General features: G+C 46.7%; 1 protein-coding gene across 2 annotated transcripts; it reads right to left on the minus strand.

Moving 5' to 3' along the window:
• Positions 1-812: 812 nt before the first annotated feature.
• On the minus strand, positions 813-19335 carry WDR24 (WD repeat domain 24). 2 transcript variants are annotated; one of them, XM_078865625.1, is made up of 16 exons: positions 19264-19335; positions 16397-16544; positions 15495-15710; positions 14915-15059; positions 14036-14213; positions 11863-12184; positions 8829-9040; positions 8102-8218; positions 7373-7540; positions 7119-7216; positions 6789-6941; positions 6462-6639; positions 5059-5157; positions 4185-4308; positions 3340-3524; positions 813-1477 (listed from the first exon to the last, which is right to left on the minus strand). In XM_078865625.1, exons 2-16 carry the CDS (start codon positions 16508-16510, stop codon positions 1309-1311), a joined length of 2478 nt encoding a protein of 825 aa, XP_078721751.1. In that variant the 5' UTR covers positions 16511-16544; positions 19264-19335; the 3' UTR covers positions 813-1308. The 2 variants fall into 2 exon arrangements, with proteins under 2 accessions (XP_078721751.1, XP_078721752.1); XM_078865626.1 differs by lacking the exon at positions 813-1477 and having other exon boundaries at positions 3343-3524; positions 5117-5157.
• Positions 19336-19710: the final 375 nt, after the last annotated feature.

Below are 19710 nucleotides of genomic sequence, written 5' to 3' on the forward strand. Positions count from 1 at the left end.
TACTTATAAAATGTTATTTAATACAGTAGTTTTTATTACCTTTTCTCAATTTTGCACTCCTATCGGGCTTTGTATTGTTGTAACTCGCTAACCCACCCCGATTGGACATTTGTAGTAAAGAGCTTCATAGCTCATCGGATTCCTCCTAGATTAATATTCTGGAAGATCTGGTTTGGGCTTGTGGACATAAAACGAGCGTTCCGCGGGGTTAATTTCCATTACCAACGATGGAAACTCGACATTCCCATTGACGGGGCTGATTTATTCCACAGGACAAGCTATTGCTGTCCCACGAAGGCTCAAAAGTGATATATGCCACTGTAAAATAATTGCGCAAAAATGTCAACGAATTACGTGAACACGTCGGGTATAAAGACAATGCAATACAGCATTTAGTATATTTACAATCACAAACCAAGCACTGTACTGTCGTTCAGGCTGTCGGGGTTATTTGGTCATACTTCACCATGCTGGGCAGTGTGGATTGAAGGCAAGGAAGGATTGAAGTACTTTAATTCAATGGATTTTGCTACGCTGTTAACTACGTAGCTAATTAGTAACTTAGCGATGGATAGACATTCTATTTAAGCTGGCAAAAACACAATGAGTTATGAGCTAGTGGAAATTGTAGGTTACGTGGGTAGATAAATTAAACAATCGTACGTAAACACGAACTAAATATGAGATTATGGAGGAAAAAAAATCAGCAAAAGTTTTACACATTGTAAATTAAACTAATGACACGTGAAATTGCAAATATAAATTGAATTGAGTCTGCATATACCTTTACATATATCCCAACAAAAACAACGTAGAAACAAAATTAACATTTATTACAAAATTACAAATAGTGAAAACCAGCAGGCTTTTGAATGTTACATGACAATAAAAACAGCACTTCCCAACTGCATTGCACGAGGCCCCACCCACAATGATGCACCTATAGAAAGTCCAGTATTCTCCACACATGTATCATGCTCGTTCAATCTCATGTGTGGACATGTGTGGATGCGCTCATGCAAAGTTGGGCATTGCGATTGAAGACCATGAACCAGGACCCAAAAACAGGACAATGCTTTTCCCAACAGTTAATCTGCATATCATGAACATGGGTCGTGTGTCCAAATGCCCCTAAATGCAGATTGTTTTCAGACTTCTTGTGTGGCTCCTGATCTTCGGAACAAGAATTCAGCTTTGCTTCCGGATCATATGCACGGCGATCTCTTGTCATTCCGAAATGCACGTTCTGCTGTGTTGTGTTTAAAGGATATGAGAATAAGCCTCTGGTTTACACGCAGCTAGGTGACCTCACGTGTATTCACACAGGTGACCGCAGCCCGTGGGGCAATAAGGAGATGTTTGTAGCCAGTCCATAATATGGTTGAGGTGGCCTCCATGGCTGCAGCCTTGGCACCACACAAACAGGCCCCGCACCACATGGTGGCACACGGCACACACGCTGGCACATTGCCGACACCTGCAACCAAGCACACACACACACAGACACATAAGTAGTCACCTACACAGCACAATCCCATATATGACACCCAACAGAATGGACCAAGTGAGAAGCAAGCACCCTAATGGTCCAGTAAAAGAGGTCATGCTGTAGTGAATCAAATATTTGTGATAGATGGGTGTACAGGTAAATAAATATTGATTTTGTTCTTACTTAATGTTCCCAATCTTAAATCTCAGAAACTACGCAGGGGCTGAGCTTGGATCGTGCTTAGATGGGCAACCACCATGCACGAATGTTTTTACAGGCTTGTGGGGATACATGGTGGGGAGTCGAGGGCGGTTATATTGAAAAACCCACAATGATCAGAATGGTTACGTATGGTAAAATAACCTCCATGACCTGGATGGTGTGGGGAGGCCCTCATCCAGCAATGGATTAACAAAGGGCTGTACATGTTCAAAGAGCCAATATTGAATAAACAGCCCTAAAAATTAAAGTGGTGCAGATACAAGGGCACTAAAAATACGAAATTATGTACTCCTAAATATACTAGTTTTATGAATGGTAATGTTGCAGTTTTAAGTGTATCCCTCATTAAACAAGTAACAGTGGCACTCATCTCCATTGGCAGCTCCGAGCACCAGTGATGCAAATTCCACGGTACCAATGCAGGGTTAGATCTCTTGGTAGGATGACCAATGTTGACTTAACACTCATTGGTATTTTATTGACCCCATTAAGATGATAAGTTGAGTCAACTCATGACTGGGATTTGAAATCACAACCTTACATTTGTTAGTCTTGCAGTTTTACCATACCGACATCTGGAAGTGAATGTTTACTGCCATATACAAATAATTAGCATTAGTTTCATAACTAATTCTCATACTTTTTTCGCAAAGCACGTTGAGGACATGTGTTTTCTTTATGCATACCCCCACACACTAAGTATGGTGGATCTGTTTATACTGCTTGGTGAACCGAGGCGGGTGCATTTGAGACACTTTCCCAGTGATTCAACTACCCCAGAAAGAGATCAAACCAGCTAATTCTGGATTGCAAGTCCACCATGGCAGCACAACCGATCGTCAGGTCGCACGTGGTGGAGTAATGTGTGGGCTCTCCCAACGCTTCCAAGATTTCTGGCCAGCGTGGAAGAGGTCAAAACATCCTCTCGATGAATTCTCGAGCTCCCAACACGTGGTGGTCCTTCTGACAGCAGTAGGATGAGCAATTGACCGCTTCGCCGTGACGCTTTAACACCTTGAACCCACACGCAAGAGGGCTGCTGCACAACAATATGGCTGCTGTCAAACATGTTGAGCAACCGCTGGTTCTGTTTCTTCCTTGGTCAGAATCTGAGTTCCTATCAGGTCCTAAAGAATGACCAACCCCACCAAGGCTCTGTGTTGGCCCTGATATGTTGCAATGTATACATCAGCGATGTCAGATACCTACGCTGATGACTTAGCTCTGACCACACTGCACATCGATTTGTAGCTGCTACTGAATCCATATAAGAGAGACCCCATACACCTGACATAAAAATAGATACAGTTCCCCAAAAAAACCTTTAAACGCCTGTGGTGATGTGTGCTGTTAGTGAGCTCCCATGAAAGCTGGGATGGCATGAGCGGGTGGGGGGCTAACAGCACCCAAACTGCTTTTGTCATCCCAGTCTTCATGTTTACACCCCGCACTAGGTGCTAATTTTTAAGGCCGAGTCAATCTAGTGGAGGCCCAAGACCGGTTTAAATATTTGCCACTGTTATTAGTCACGAGTGGGAAACAACCTCAGGTAGCCGGTTTCCTAGTGTAGTGCGCAAACCACTACACTGCCGCTCCCCACACACACACACACCCAGTGATGTACTCACTTGTCACAGAGCCAACCCTTGCCATCGAGTGAGCGCTTGCAGGCGCTGCAGTTGAGATGAAGGCTGGTGGACGTCTGGTTGAGGATGTTCACAGCCTCACACGTACTCAATCGGATCACCTGTGTGGCTACAGACCACAGCTTAAAGCGGTGCAGTAACTCCAGGTATGCCGTGTACCAGTGTTCCTGTGTACAGCCAGACAGCCACATGCAGACAGGAGCATGAAAAGTAGACGTTACAATTTACAACAAGTGGAGTATGATTGAGTTTAAGATTTAAAAACAATTCAGCCATAGGATTTTCATATTTTTAGGTAAAATGTATTTTAATTGCATTTTAATAACTTTCATTGTTTATGTGATATATTTAAGGATTTAAAATATAATTCAAGGGTAAAGTAATTCTTTAAGTGTGATTTTGAAAAATATATATTTTAGTAATATAATTAAATGGAACCTCCTGTGATAGCAATTTTGGTGGAAAGAGAGCGGACGTGACATTATGTAAGTCACGTAATTTACCGTGACATTACATCTTTGGCTAAATTCCAACTAAATATTTTTCAAAAGATAAATGTCATATCTAGGTCCGCTTTTCAGATCTAAAACCTAGGACATGTCCCGAGTGAGTATGTACATCTGCCAATGACCCAGTCTGGGAAGATGCAACTTTTTAGAAACGTGTTTCAATCTATCTTCATGTGTTTATTCATTTCGCGAAGACCATGGTTGTTCAACAGTTTGAAAATCCTTTATTCAAAGTTCGATGAGAAATTTCTCATCAAAGCCTCCGAAAGCAAAACCGATCCTCTGCCCTTACCCGGATCCCCATTCATAGTGCTGTACCTGCACAGTCTGACTGACGTGCTGGCCTGCCCTCTGGCCCAGCACCAGCAGAGCTGACACGGCCATCTGCACGTCGCCCATCTCCGTATAGTGCTCCAGCATAGATGTAACTGTGGGAGAAAACCTATGGGGCACGCATGTGGGAATCCAGCACACACACAAACGTCAATCCAATACACACAGAGGGAATCCAGCGCACACACATGCACGTTAATCCAACACGTACAGGTGACCATCAAAGACAAAGATCCCCATAAAGCCTTAACGGACTGTTGGGGCAAGTGTTGTTAGCATACATCTATGACGGCCAACACGACTCACTAGGGGGTGGATGGCCAGCACAACGCTCGGTCGCCTTCGTCTCCCCAGAACTGATGTTTACACACCATACCAGTTACTTATTTAAGGTTGAGTCGACCTAGGAAAGGCCCAGGACAGGTTCAGGTATTCGTTTCTGATATTGGCCGTGAGCAGGTTAAGAACTCGGGTCTCTGTGTTCATAATGCAGTGCACTAACCATCCCACGACCTAAACACACACAACTCCAGCATGTGCGTATCCTGCCTGCAGCCACAGGTCCAAACACGCACGTTAACACGGGCACCTTCTTTACACTGTTACCTGCTGCAAGGAGCTACTTTGTATAAACGCAGCCCATTGCGCAGGGAGATAGAGGATGTACAAAGCCATTCACAGAGAACGCCTGAATGTGGAGAGAAATCATTATAGATAGAGGATTGTGCAGGGTAATATTATACGCAAGATTCTAATCTTGAAAAAACGTAGCACCTAGTGGACAAATGTTTTCAAACGTAATGACCCCAATAAAGAGAGAAATAAGGCCCGTGTGTGCTGATAGTGATGCCATACGGACCCTTCAACTGGCAGGGACTGTCCGAACAATGGGCGCGACACAGATATGAGGGACACACTTTCGGCAGGTGTGATCCCTGCTCCCCAAGCCCCCAGTCGCCTGCACACCACAAACACAGACAAACAACCATCAGTACACATAGGCCATGCTTTTCATTATCTACGGTAACTCAATTATATCAGTCATCAGATTATAATGGTTGTGGATTAACCATGCTGGTGAAAATAATTTACGCACACACTGCTCTAATCTCAGTCGTCCACTCAGTGACTCCGTGCCCGCGTGACCACAAACATGTTCACAAGTAAACCGCTAAGTTTTAGTCGCGATAAAAAGAGATGACACGTTCTATCCCTAGTCCGCATAGGTAAACAATTAATATATTATGATGGCCTAGTTTACATATGTTTGTCTTATCCATATACAGCAAAAGCTCTCTTAGCATCCGGAATGCTCTATTAACCGGCATCTGTCATAGACGGCAATACAAATCTTCCTTCACGTATCCAGAAAAATTCCGACTGCCATCCAGCATCTTGCTGTGCGCTTATCATAGATCTGTTGTTTACGGAAGCTTCAGGACACTGCCGAGTGGTGGCATAAGCAGAAGTCTATACATGGAGTACTGTACCTGTGTACTATACTCTAAACTGTCCCACTGCCTCTCTACAATCAACTTAGAATGCTCTACAACTGACTTGTGAGTACCTCTGTAAAAGAGTATGTTATTTCTTACATCATAATTAAAATGTAGGCTTCACTTATTTCTTGAAAAGTTTTATGTAAATGGAAATTTGGTGAACCATCAGTATATATTTAATTAACTGGCACCCTCCATTTTCCATGGATGCCTGATAACTGACATTTTTCTGTCTATATTTTGTCTGGTCCACCACTCTCGCCCCCCCACCCGCCCCCCATTACCCTGGAAAATCGAGAGATGATCGCACATGCATCTTTACAATCATGTGTTGCACGTGCATCAGCTATTGTAAGCGTGTCCATGTGTGTGCGAGCGACACGTCTATGAAGGAGGCTTGTGAAGGATGCTACTGGTCAATTGGAGGCAGTCGCCCTCCGTCAACAACGGAGGACAGATGAGCGACGGTCGCAACAACGAGCGGAGCGCCGGGTGGCTAAAATGCAGCAAGTTGGCACAGTAGGGGGCACAGCTGGTGCATCTGTCAGTCATGTCTGTCTGTCAACCCATGGCACCTGGGTCTGTCCCGTGATCTCCATGGCCTCAGGCACCTTGGTGGATGTCACCGCCACTTAGTGGCGAATGGCGGGTGTTGTTGTTGTTGTCGAGCGGCACGTCTGTGTGTACGTACGCGAGTCCGTGAAGGGTGTCCACATGCGTGCAGTTCACGTGCGTGGGTGTCGGCGTCTGGGTGTGGCCCCACCTTGCAGCTCCCCCGGGTCGCCCAGACCCCTCCTCCACGCCCCTCTCCTCCTCATCCGCACTGAGGCCCGAGTCCCTCCTGTCCCCCGTGAGCTGTGCAGGGGCGGCCGCAGGGCCCTCGGCAAAGTCATGGCGGAGAGGGAATGCTTCCACCGGTAGTGAGAACTCCCGGAAATCTTCTACGGTGAATGAGTGGCACAGCAGAGAGAAGCTGTCATCGTCACTAGCATCTAGGCACCGAGGAAAACTCTCATCATGTCACACTTTAATTTGTGCATGCCACTTAAGTTGTGTGTTGTCGCGTTTGCGACCATCTTAGTGTGCTCACCAGCGGGTGTGTCATGTGTGAGGAGCTCCAGGCCACCTTCTTCCCCATCCCCAAAGAAGAAGTCGGTGGTGCCTCCCTGAAGACCAGCTGCCAGCCCAGGCAGCGTCTCTGCATCACTGCCCTCCGTCTCATCATTGCCGCCATCTGTGCCGCCTGACAGAAGGGTTGTCCACAGCTGAGTGTTTGTTAAGCAACTCTATAGAATAGCGAGGCACAGGGTATTCCATTAAGGGTTGTTGTGTTAGAAGGTGCTGGTTCAGGGACAGGTTTGAGTAGAGTGGTCATGGCCATGGTGGACAGCAGTGGGGTGACAACTAAGCAGACACTGACCATCAGGTGGGGGGAAGGTGGAGGTGGAGGAGTCTCGGAGCCGCCCCTCTGATCGTCCTTCCCCACCCAGCACCGGCACCCCCTCCTTCACGCCGAAACTAAAACAACATCAATAGGACTCACCAAACACAGAAGCTATGCCGTAAATCTCTGCTGCAAGAAGGTGGCGTGGTAGCTTTCTGGGTGTGTCCGAAAGAGATGGATGCAGGCGCGCAAGCTGGAGGAGAGGGGGAGCGGTACGTGCCCGCACGTACATGCTGGAGGGCGGCAGCGCAGGCGGTTTGGGAACGAGGGAGGCGGGCGAAGCCGAGTGGTCGCCGCCTCCGTACAGCAGTTTGAGCATTGTCCACGTCTGCGCCACCTGGAAGCGGCGGAGGCTCCCTGCCACGCGCGCGTTGTGGTCGCACAGCTCCCCGAGAGGTCTGCGCCCACGTTTCACAACCAAGTCAGCCCACAGGCATTTCGCTCAACAAGCAGGGCTGGTTTTTTATCTGTGCTATACCGCATAACACATTTCCATGAATATTTACAACTTTGTCATCCCACCGCTGGATGAAAGTTGAATGAAGGCCTCCCCACACCGTGTCTGTCACGGGAGTTGTTTGACCATACTTCATCATGCTAATCAGTGTGGGTTGGTGAAGGGGGGAGCTTGGGACTCGTTCAAATATCACTCACCCCTGACTCAAGCCAAGGCCGGAAACCGAACTCAGGTTTCTGGGTTCAAAGCTCAGTGCGCAAACCATTGGGTCATCGATTCACCTCGTTGCCAAATTAATAGACAAAAGAATATAGGTCATTTTGAGCAGCTGACTCTCATCATAGTACAGGAAGATGTATTATCTGCAAAAGCCATGAAGATGAATTATCATTGGTGGCGATTACTCCAACCAGCCATTAACAACCCTCACGAAGACAGTGTGATAACTGTCGCATAGTGACGGTGGATGCCATGCCGTGTACATATGCATGACCAAGATTACCTGCCAGCCAAGCAGTATCGTTGAGCCGTTTCCACGAACCAGTCCGTATGCAGCCCTAGCACCGGGTCGAGCCCTTCCCCTCCGTGGGGCTCGAACACACTCAGCACACTGCACACACTGCAAAACCGTGGTACATGGGACACTGAGCACACTACGCAGTGGTGCAAGCAGCACCACAGATAGAAAAATACTAAAGTCCCTTTAACAGCGCAAATATGTTTAAAATCATCACCCTGCACATGCATATTCAGTCCATTGTCGATCCACTGCTGGGCGAGAGCCTTCCCACTCTTCTGAGGGTCGTGGGGGTTACCCGAGTACGGATTGATGAAGGCGGACAACATATAATGGTAAGCACAATCAATTTGTCTGCACTGCCCTCTGATGCCCACCACGTTATACCTCAGCAGCCTATAATACGAACTTAATGTATGTATGTTGAACTTCTTTTACACTGTACATAGCCAACCGTGCTAATCGGAGGTGCAGGGGAAGGACAACAAACTAAACACAAAAAGCAGTAATAGATTGTTGTCGTCCATCCAAGAACGACCTGTGCTCAACCATGCTTTGGTCAGAGTCTTCAAGCTCTTCAGGACCTCAAAAAACTACCATTCGCTCCTCTAGCGACACCAAATCTAAAACTTTTGTTGAGTTATCCAAGATCCCAGAGGCCTCCCCAAAAACTCGTGAGGGGCCTCTGAACGATGTGCGAGACCACCCCCACCTGGCACACGTGTTCTGGGCGGTGGGAAGCTCTGGGCTGTCGGAAGCTGGTGGCTTGCGGATGAAAAAGAAGGGGTAGCGGCGGTCACCAGCAAAAGCCTTGCGGCCAGACTCTAAAGCGCAGAGACCCTCCTTGGCTGCAAACGCCAGGTCACCCCGCGGGCCCACACACAGCCCCTCAGGGTTGGCACTGTCGGCTGGCCGGGATGCATCCTGCAACAACGAAAACACATAAATTAAAAACAAACATATACATTATATATATTTTTAAATGTTAAATAAAAAACACGTAACAATAGCTTCATAAAAATACTCCGATTACCAACAGTGGAAACACAATTTAACTGGAAGGGAAGAGGATGCTCAAGGAAGGCAAAGTGCAGGAGTTGCTGAGGGAATAAAGGTGGATGAGGACGAAGGTCGAAGCATGGAACTCAAAGCATCGGATAGGGCAGGAGCTTTGTTATCTATTGGATTCTAATCCGGATGATCACTAAATGTACTGTGGCATGGTATTTTGTAAAACTCTACGAGCTGTCCATCTTACAATCTGCCACCAAGGTATAGATGTGGACCAAACCCATGAAGCTAGCAAAGGCATATAATTCAAGAAGCACCAAGTTTTCTTCTCTCTTTGTTAGGGCTGGCCTTTTAATTCAAGGGAACCTTCAAATTAAACATGACATTATCTGCAGGCATATTTGGTCTTAAAGGCAGAAAGTTTACAGGAAATAAATATTATAACTTGTTATAATGATGACTCAGACATTTAGGCGGAAAAGCATGTTACTTAAAATGTCAGAATCCTCTAAATGCTGGGGGGTATTGAGAATACGCAGCATGATATTCAATGTATTTATGTTAAACTTAAAAGCTGATACCTGACCATCTTCAGAAAACTCATGAAGACGCCGCGGAGAAAACATGACGAAAACAGCACCGCAAGACACCTCTGCAGTGGGAAACGCCGGCTCGAGATGAAAAAAATATGGTAAAAGTTGCCCTACACGTTTCGGACCGGCCAAACACAGGCTTATCTGTTGTCTTTAGGCTAGAAGATGATGCTTAAATGTGATTTTTTTTTCAGCCACATCAGTGGGAGGGGCTCATGTGACCCGCAAAAGTAGGTAATTGGTTAAAAAAAAAGTAAATGTTTGCACAAGGAGGCAGTGTAGTTGTGGATGTGTATTGTGTCTGAGGGGGACAGTGTGGGGCGGGGGGGTCTGGAGGCCGAGGTAACGAAAAGACTTATTGTCATTTTCTGCCCACAAAATCACGTGTTGTGGATTGTGTGGTTGTAAGGTGTTTGTCATAGGTTGTAAATGTGCGTGACTTTGTTGTTCACTACCAGTGGTATAAGGATTATGTGAGAGGAAACAAATAGTGTTTTTGAGAATTATATTCGGGATCGTGTCTGAGGGTCTGTGGTGGTTGTGGTGATAATGTAAAGCGAGTGGTGAAATGAGTTGGAGTTATGGAATTGTGTTGTAGGCCCGTGTTTTGGAGTGTCTGTGACTTGTGAAATGTTTAGGTTGTGAAATGTTGTGGACAATATTTCTTATATATCTAATAGGGCCCCCGTGAGAGGTGACTTTAGGAAGGTTTCACATTTGTCAGTGGTGGAGTTCTGATGGGAGATTTTTTTATTCTTTAGTGTCATGATCTTTAATACGTAGGTGTTCGTGACCAATATCATACATAACAGGTTTTTCGGTTAGATCTAACCCAAAAAAAACTTGTATTATGTAATGATCTTTGTTTGCAGTGCATTGAAATTATTCCAGGAATTTACATATGGTTTGGTTTGGGGGTTGTGCTTAGAATATTGACCCCTTTGAAATCTACAGAGTGGTTTTATTTATCCTGTTTGGCAACCACATTCTTATATGTCCTGTAATCTGCGTCCTGTTTCTCCTTTGTATTGCAAGTCACAGACTTTGCAGGGTAACAAATAGACCACACCCCTCAATTTGGGGGTGGTCACAGGGTCCTTTGGTTTGGAGCTTTTCTCTTAATACAGACGCCTCACAACCACAATAAACATCACGTGATTTTGAGGCCAAGAAAATAAAAATATGTCTTCTAATTACCCCTCCCCCTTTCAGCCTCCAGAAACCACAACATTGACCCCCTCTGACACAATACACATCCATAACTACACTGCTTTTTGCTTAAACCCTTAGTTTTTTTAACCATTTACCTGCTTTTCTGAAGCACATGAGCACCTCCCATTGACATGGCTGAAACATCGCATCAAAACTATTAAACTATTAATTATTTGCATTTTACCAGGTAAGACCCACTGAGCTGTATAGCTCTTTTTCAGAAGTGACCTGGCCACAAATGACAGACCAATGAAGTGGCTTATCATGTGGAAATTTATAGCAGCTAAAACCGGAAGACCTGGAGAAATGTTCACGTAACCACAGAGAGAACATGCAAACTCCAAATATACAGGCGTCAGGGTCAGGATCGAACCCACGACCTCCTGTATAGCCGGCAAGGTGGTAAACATCTCGCCACATAGCCATGCATTCAGAGGGTCTCAGCTCCAAAGATAAGCCTGTGTTTGGTCCCTATCCGAAACGTGTACAGCAACTTTAACCACCTATTCTCACCTCCAGCTGGTGTTTCTCACTGCAGAGACATCTTTTCAGTGCTATTTTCCTCACCTGACCATCTTGTTGAATTACCTGCTAGAGCTTGCCACCTGACCCACCAGGGTCTACAATACAAACAATACTGTCATAGCTATATGATAGTATTGTCCAGAGCCATATGCGGATGTCTTCTCCATTTATATCCAGCAGTATAAATGGCTACACCACACCGCACCTCTGATTAGAACGGTTGACTATGTGCGGCGCCAAAGGAGTTGAACATACATATGTACAAGAGCCTGAAGAAATGTACAAATTAGCTTTCTTTGCCAGTACCAAAATTTTAACTGTAGGTAAGTGAGAGAAAGTAAAAACGCTAGTGTGGTTATTGTGCTTGAGGAAGCGAGCTCATAGCAACACGGATCCAGGAAGCACCTTGAAGGCGTGCTGAAAGAGGGTACAGTCTTTGGAGCCGGAGAGCAGGTAGTGGGGGTCGTTGCGCCACGCGATGCCTGTCGTGACGTCGCGGTGTTCTGGAAATGCAGCAAACGGGATGTAGGGCCGCCGCACGTCCCACACGCTGACCGAGTGGTCCACCATCATGGAGCACGTGGCCAGGTGATGGCGGCGTTCTGGCCGCCACTTGACGCGCGCCACGGAGGCGATGGTCTGCACGCAGTACTGCTCGCGTGCACGCGCACTCGCCACATCCCACACCTTCACCAGCTTGTCGCGACCACCCGTGGCCAGCCAGCCTCTGCCAAGAAGGAGTCGAGTGTCGGCAAGGGGAAAGACAGAATCAGAATCTCTATTATTAAATATCCTGGAGGAAGCCGATGAGCCATGGAGCTCTTTTTGATCAATGTCCAGCAGGGACGGATCAGAAAGTTACAATAATAGAAAAACCAACAGGAGTGCAAAGTATAGGAAAGGTAGGCAAGTCACTAAAAATTAAGTATACAAGTACAATTTGCATCAATTCCTGCCGATGATTTTTCAACAATAATGCAAGCTTGGGCAAGGCAGCAAACAACAACAAAAACAGTCCCAGACTACACTTAGACAACACCCGGGCACTGCACAGGAACAGAAACGGAGACCAGAGATACATAGTGTAGATAAGATTTCACTTTACTACTCTTATTTCCCTTCAACTCGTATCCGCTGTATCTCTCTGACCTCTATGTGCTATGAAGAGGGCCCATTGCCTGAAACGTCACCGATTATATATTTCCTTTTAAGGCAGAGTTATTGACGAAAGTGATGATTTTTTTTATTTGTGCTTGTGCACCACTGCCAATGCGGTGTCAACAAATAATTTGTTTTCGAGGAACAAAAGAAAACAATCAGTATTCTCCACAGGGTGCTCCATGTGTGTGTATGTATGTTGAACTTCTTTCGCACCTATGGGACCTTTTTGCCAGTGTCCAAGGTGAAGAAAAAATAAGAATAGGTTTTACCCTTTCTGGCAATAACACAGGTGTTAAGATGTTCAAACACAAAATAGATACTTTTCAAGTCTGCATTAACCACATGTATTTGTTGTGAAACATGCTAACAAACATGCTCTGCCAATATATGCATTGTCTATGAAACTGATTGGCCTACACCAGACAGCCTTCTTTACGGCCTTGTCTCACCAGCGTTAGACCAGAGAATGCCAAAAGGCAAACAGTAGATATCTTTTTGATATCTTCCTAAGTGCAGGTTCTTTATTGTATGTACAGTAAAACCTTGGATTGCGAGTAACTTGGTCTGCGAGTGTTTTGCAAGACGAGCAAATTTTTTAAATCAATATTAATTTCACAAACGAGCGAGGTCTTGCAATACGAGTACTGTAGTACGTACAGTATACACTTTGTCTGCCGAGCGTCACGTGATCACAACTGAGCCGATGGTTCTTTTCTCTCTCTCTCACTGCGGGATTGTGGGTAATCATCTCCCATGCTCGGTCTCAGTCGGCGTGCCTCACTCGTATAGTCAACATCCGTGCGAGCGTATACTGTTTACTATAGTGTTGTGCCCACGAGTGTGTGCGTAAAGCATTTTTTTTTGTGTCCAAGTGTAGTGACTGTTCTTTAGTAACTGTACTGCAAGTGAAAGTCGTCCTACACAATAACCCTCCTCTCCTCTCTCTCACACCAGCCACGATTAAATTAAATTAATTAATTTGATTACTTTATATTAAATTTAAATAATAAAAATATAAAAAGGTATTTTGTATTAATCATTTTTATATGAATATAGTATTTTTGGGTTGTGGAACGAATCACCTGAGTTTCCATCATTTCTTATGGGGAAATTCGCTTTTATATACGAGTGCTTTGGATTACAAACACGTTTCCGGAACAAATTATGCTCGCAATCCAAGGTTTTACTGTATGTGAGGACTTCTTTCTCACCATACGTAGCCAACAATGCTAATCGGAGGTACAGGGGAAGGGTAACAAAACTAAAACCAGTTCTAAAAAAATTAGTTTTCAATCCATAGCTCCAGTGGCTTCCCAATATCACAGGCATACTGCGCATTACTCTGAAGTGCAGCCCTGAAAGCCAAGGAAAGGAGGTTGTAGATCGGGGGGGTGGGGGTGGGGAGCCCCTCTCTCACCTCTCGTCAGGGTGCCAGTCGCAAGTGAACACGGGCCCATTATGTGCCGTGAACATGCGCTCCACGCGGTCTGATCGCCGAATATCCCACAGCTGCACGTTTCCATTCTCAAATGTGGCCGCAAAGGAAAAGCAGTCCCTGGGGCTGAACTGCACGTCGCGTACGCTCTCCGACTGGCCTGCGGATCACGCGAGACAAAAATAAAAAACATGTTACCTGCACTCGCTGGGCTAAATCACACATGATGATTTGATTTCAAACTGCCTCTGTGGAACACACAAACATCGAATAGGATGCTTTGGCTGCCCAGCCTGTGAAACATGTTCAAAAAGATGCACCACCCTGGCTTTTAATATGGCATGGTCAACCCCGAGCTTTGCCCTAAAAGAGTGTTCTTCGCTAATTTTCAGAGAGACGGCACTTTCGCCGAGAAGACATCATCAGTGTGAGGGCTGCTACACTGCCACACCACCTGCAAGGGGTGTTTTTACATTTACGTATTGTCGGGGGCCGCACGTCAGGGGCCGCACTAAAGGCCACCAGGGGCCACCAGTGGCCCGCGGGCCTTGCAATATAAAACACCGACAGCTGGATTCAGGCCTCCCCATGCCTCGTTGGTCATAGAAGACGTTTGACCATACGTCACCAAGTTGGTCAGTGCGGATTCATGAAGTGGGCGTCAGAGAATGGTTCAGGTATCACTCGCCACTGACGTTAGCCGTGGCTGCGAATTGAACCGAGGTCAACCCGATTGATAGCGCAGTGCGCTAACCACTCTGGAATTACATTGCCTCTATTTTACACACTTGACAGGTGCACCATAAACATCTGGTCTGGCTCTTGCGACTTGGCAGGAGGAGGAAACTGAGGGCTGGGTACCATTGAACGTGCTGGCGCTCTCCTTGCGCCGCAGGTCGAAACATTTCATGAAGCCATCCTGGGAGCCGCTCAGCAGCATGTGCAGCTCGCTGGGGTGGAAGCACACGCGGTTCACCGTCCGCTTGTGCTCCGCAAATAGCAGCTCCTGTAGGGGAGTTAAGAGGTGGTCAGTGGTATAGAGTACAAGACACGGTAACAAAGTTGGGATAGAGCTATGATAACGATATGGTTTGAGCTCAAATAAAATTTGTATCGATATAGCGTATAAATGTGAGCACATCTGAAATGTTAGAGGTTTATGGTTATGCGGTTCGGAGTGGTGATGTCGTACAGCGTATTTTTGATAATGTAAAGAATGCGAGTTACATTTTTGGCAGCAGACTCGTCTCAAATTGAGTAACACTTTACGGATAGTCAACGGTGACATTGTTATGTTGAATGACTACCAATGGTTTACAGTGATGGACACTGTTCCACACTTTGCGCAAAGAGACACTGGCGATTTGATAAAACTCCAGTGCGTGGGTTAAGGAGTGGGACTATAAGTGGGGGGTAAAGTGAATTTGCGGGATAGTTCCACCTGTTTGTTGCGTGACGCCTTTCCCAGGTTCCAGGTGAGAACGGCCCCATTCGTGGCGGCCGTGGCCAGCAGGTTGTCATCCATTTGGTGCCACGCCACATCCGCACAGCTGTAGTTGAGCGACGGCTTGCGGCCCACACGCAGGTTGGCACGCTCCACAAACTCACCGTCCTCGATGGCGTACAATTTGAAGACGTTGCGACCCGCCACGGCCACCTGCAGCCCAAAGTGTTACCTCTGTGAGCCGTGCTCGCAAAAGCGCTGCGCTCCCACCGCAAACCACACACCAACTGGGCCCCAACTCCACTATTAGCATGGTTGGCAATGTACGGAGCGAAAGAAGTTCAAAATACATACATACAACACTGAACTGTGCATTGTGGTCTTATAAGAATGCAATTGAATGTGGGAGATGCTGCCTTTATGTAATGGTGAGCACAGTGGACTTGTAATTCAGAGGACTCCGGCTCGTTCTGCCAGTGCGGCAATTGAAACAATTGCCAAACTTCTTAAAAGCTTTGTCCACCCAGAAAAGTAATGGATAAACCTTAGTTCATTGGCAGGCTGCATTTATACACATGTATGCTTATGTTACACTTAGGCCTCAGTAGCAAAATAACATAAAAAAATATAAATCAAGAAACAATATATTTCAGACAAAAAAGACAAGGGTTTTTTTCTTGAATTGAATCACGACCCTAAATCATCATAATGTCAAATCACCAGGGGTAAGTGGGTGGTGAATCGTTACAACTCTAAAAAGCTTTGTCTGGGTCAACCACTTCTCTAGAGGACCGATCACGTGACCGCTGGGGTCCCTGTGCAGAGCCAGGAGGAGTGTTGTTATTTCTCATACTGTGCCTAGGCTGTGTGTTTAATAGTGGTGATGAAGTGATTGTCACCTGCGAGCCATCTCGGCAGACGCTAAGGGCGTTCGCGGGTCCATCCAAGCTGATGCTCATGGTGCGGCCACTCATGCTGCTGGTGCTGAACACCTGAGTGCCACGCACCGCCATGGCTGCAAGCGCTGTCTGCCTGCACCCGACACAGCTAGAGAAACACGGCGGAGTTACACCGACCCCAGCGATACACGCACCGCAGCGATACACGCACCGCAGCGATACACAGATCCAGCGAAATACACACTGCAACGATATATAGACCCCAGCGATACACAGACCCCAGCGATACACAGACCCCAGCGATACACAGACCCCAGCGATACACAGACCCCAGCGATACACAGACCCCAGCGATACACAGATCCGCAGAAATACACGCTCCGCAGCGATACACACACCCCAACGATACACACACCGCAACAATACACACACCGCAACGATACACAGACCCAAGTGATACACACACCGTAACAATACACACACCGCAACGATACACAGACCCAAGTGAAACACACACCGCAACAATACACACACCGCAACGATACACAGACCCAAGTGATACACACACCGAAACGATGCACAGACCCCAGCGATACACACACCGCAACGATGCACACACCGCAACGATACACAGACCCCAGCGATACACAGACCCCAGCGATACACAGACCCCCAACGATACACGCACCGCAATGATACAGACACCAGCGATACAAAGATCCCAGCGATCCACACATCGCAATGATACACAGACCCAAGTGATACACACACCGCAACGATACACAAACACCAGCGATACACGTACTGCAGCAAAACAGATCCAACGAAACACACACCGCAACGATACACACAACGCAGAGTTATACACGCCCCAGCGATACACACACTGCAATGATACACACATGTCAATGTTACACAAACACAGAGAAACAGACACCGCAACGATACACACACCACAATGTTACACACCAGATAAATAGACATCGCAGTGATACACAGACTACAATGATACACACAGCCCAGAGATACACATAAAACCTGCATACAGCACAATGATACACACACCAAACCGTTACACATACCACTGGGATACACATGCCACAGCGATGAAGCACACAGCAGTGACCAACACGCCAACTTATTCCGTGACCTTTATGTGAATAATTGCTTTTATCTGGACCTTAGCCCTACATTTGACGAAAAATGCCTAACCCGTAGCCTCGCTGTTGTGTACCCTGAGCAGATGGCAACCTGTGCAGCCACAGGCGATTATCCATGCACTACCACCACCTTCAGACACGGCCAATCCACTGTTGGATGAAGCAATATACAGCAATCCAGCACACGCACAAGGGCCGATTCCATCGCTCCATCTCCCCTGTATGCTCTCCTCTCGCACACGATCCGTCCCTTCCAGGCCGGGACGTGTCCTCCCTCCCCGGGCCCCACTCAATTCTCAAAACACTTTAACCTGCGTGTGTGCTCTAATCCAAGTGTTACACTTTCAGTCTCGCTGTCATCGCAAGGATGCATCTCCGCATGCAGCGTCAAGTGAACGCGGAGTTTCTGAGCAGGGCAGGTTACAGCACACACAATATCGATGACAAACTTCATTCTTTTACACTATGAGATCTCTTTTACCAGTGGCAAAATATAATGGTAGGTTTTTACCCTTTTAACTGGTACAAAACTGACAGTTTAAAAGGGTAAAAACCTACCATTAAACTTTATTCTTTACGGCCACATTGCCTTGCCCCGTAATGTAGGGTAGCAACTTCCTATAAAGCTGGGATTACCAAAACAAACTCCACTCAAACCCAGTTCTCAGCCGTGCATCTTTTTAAATCCTTTATATTAAGTTCACTTGCTTGCTTGCTTGCGCGCTTACGACCGTGCAAATCTTTCGGTCGTTTTTTAACCCACATCCCGTGATCCAATCGAGCTGACATTTTGCACACAGACTCGTTGTGCGTGACAATTTATTTTCGTGAAATTTTTTTTCCATAACTTTACACTTTTTAGGAAAAAAATATTTATATTTAATTACCAATTGCTTAATGGTGGCAGGCAATCATCTGACCCATAGGTGGCAGCCATCTCAAGCCAGAGGACGAGAGGACTCTAGCCGCCACGCAGATAAAGGATTTATAGTGAAAAACTTTGTTTTTACGGGTTAATTTTTTTACTCATTTATAGTGCTGTCTGCAATAGCTGCCCCGGGTAGCAGCCCATGTGCACCACGGCGGTGCAACTAAATACACACATATTGAATCCCACCGATGCAATCAATATTTAATTTAACCTTTGGAGTGAACTCATCGGAACGAGCCAAACAAACTTATTTGCGCACGTGTATCTGGTTCGCTCTTACAAATCGAGGGCTCTCTCCCAGGCTCCGAGAGCTCTCGCCTGGATAAAGAAGACACTCTGGACGGTGAAAAAACAACAACAATACACCGAATGTCAAAACCGATCAGTTTGCTTGTCCCGAATCAATGCTGCTGAAATGATGCTCTCCAGGTTAGCCCATGGGTCGTGTTAGAGATACTTTAATTCACTGAAGAGTGAGCCGTCGCTCATCTGTTCCGAAATTAAAAAACACAAGGGTGGGAAATTCGTTGCGGCGAGGAGAGAATGAGAAATGTGAGTCCTAGGCGACTGGCGTGGAGGTGGATGTTGGGTTGAGCAGCGGAGCTCCGCGCTGGGGCGCCACAACCCTTTCCCACACCTCCTCCCCTCCACGTCTCACCCCGACCCGCGCCGTATCCTCTCCCCCACACCACAGGGAGGAGAGACATGGCGACAGAGAGAGAGAGAGAGACGAGGAGGGGGAGCCGTCATGCGCCACGTCCCTCTCAAACCCTCACCTGAAGCCCCAGGATCTCACGCCTCCTCCTCCGCCTCCGCAATGCCCGCCTGCGTGTGACAAGACGCCAGCGGCGGCGGTTGCGAGCGAGTTTAACAACTCGCCTCGAGGGCGGCGCCGTGCATGCGCACAGAGAAATTCGTTTCGCTGGCGATGCCCTGGGAGCGTGTGCGCAGTGCGAATGTCGCACGTCGTTTTGTGAGGTCCGCCTGGTGCAGCTCCACGAGGAGGCCACTGTCTGTTGTGCAATGAACGAGGGCCCAATGAATGCTATTTAAACATGTTTTTATATTTTTACCCGGTAAGGTCCATCTGAGCTATGTAGCTATTTTTCAGAAGCGACCTGGCCATTTCGAATGAAGTGGCTTTTTAATCGTGTGGACATTATTTTATGCCAAATTCTCTCTAAACGCGTGACGTTGATTCTCAATGTGGACATCGAGAAAAA

The sequence above is a fragment of the Lampetra fluviatilis genome, chromosome 20 (genome assembly GCF_964198595.1).
Source record: "Lampetra fluviatilis chromosome 20, kcLamFluv1.1, whole genome shotgun sequence".
Classification (NCBI taxonomy): domain Eukaryota; kingdom Metazoa; phylum Chordata; class Hyperoartia; order Petromyzontiformes; family Petromyzontidae; genus Lampetra; species Lampetra fluviatilis.

Bases quoted from the DNA above. Each gene is read 5' to 3' on its own strand.
- WDR24 (XM_078865625.1), bottom strand. From the start codon at position 16,510: ATGGCGGTGCGTGGCACTCAGGTGTTCAGCACCAGCAGCATGAGTGGC. The intron at 12,185-14,035 runs GTGAGAGAGGGG...CCTTCTTGGCAG, and splicing joins GACTGGCACCCTGACGAGAG to AGGCTGGCTGGCCACGGGTG. The intron at 8,219-8,828 runs GTGGGGGTGGTC...ACGGTTTTGCAG, and splicing joins GCCCAGAACACGTGTGCCAG to TGTGTGCAGTGTGCTGAGTG.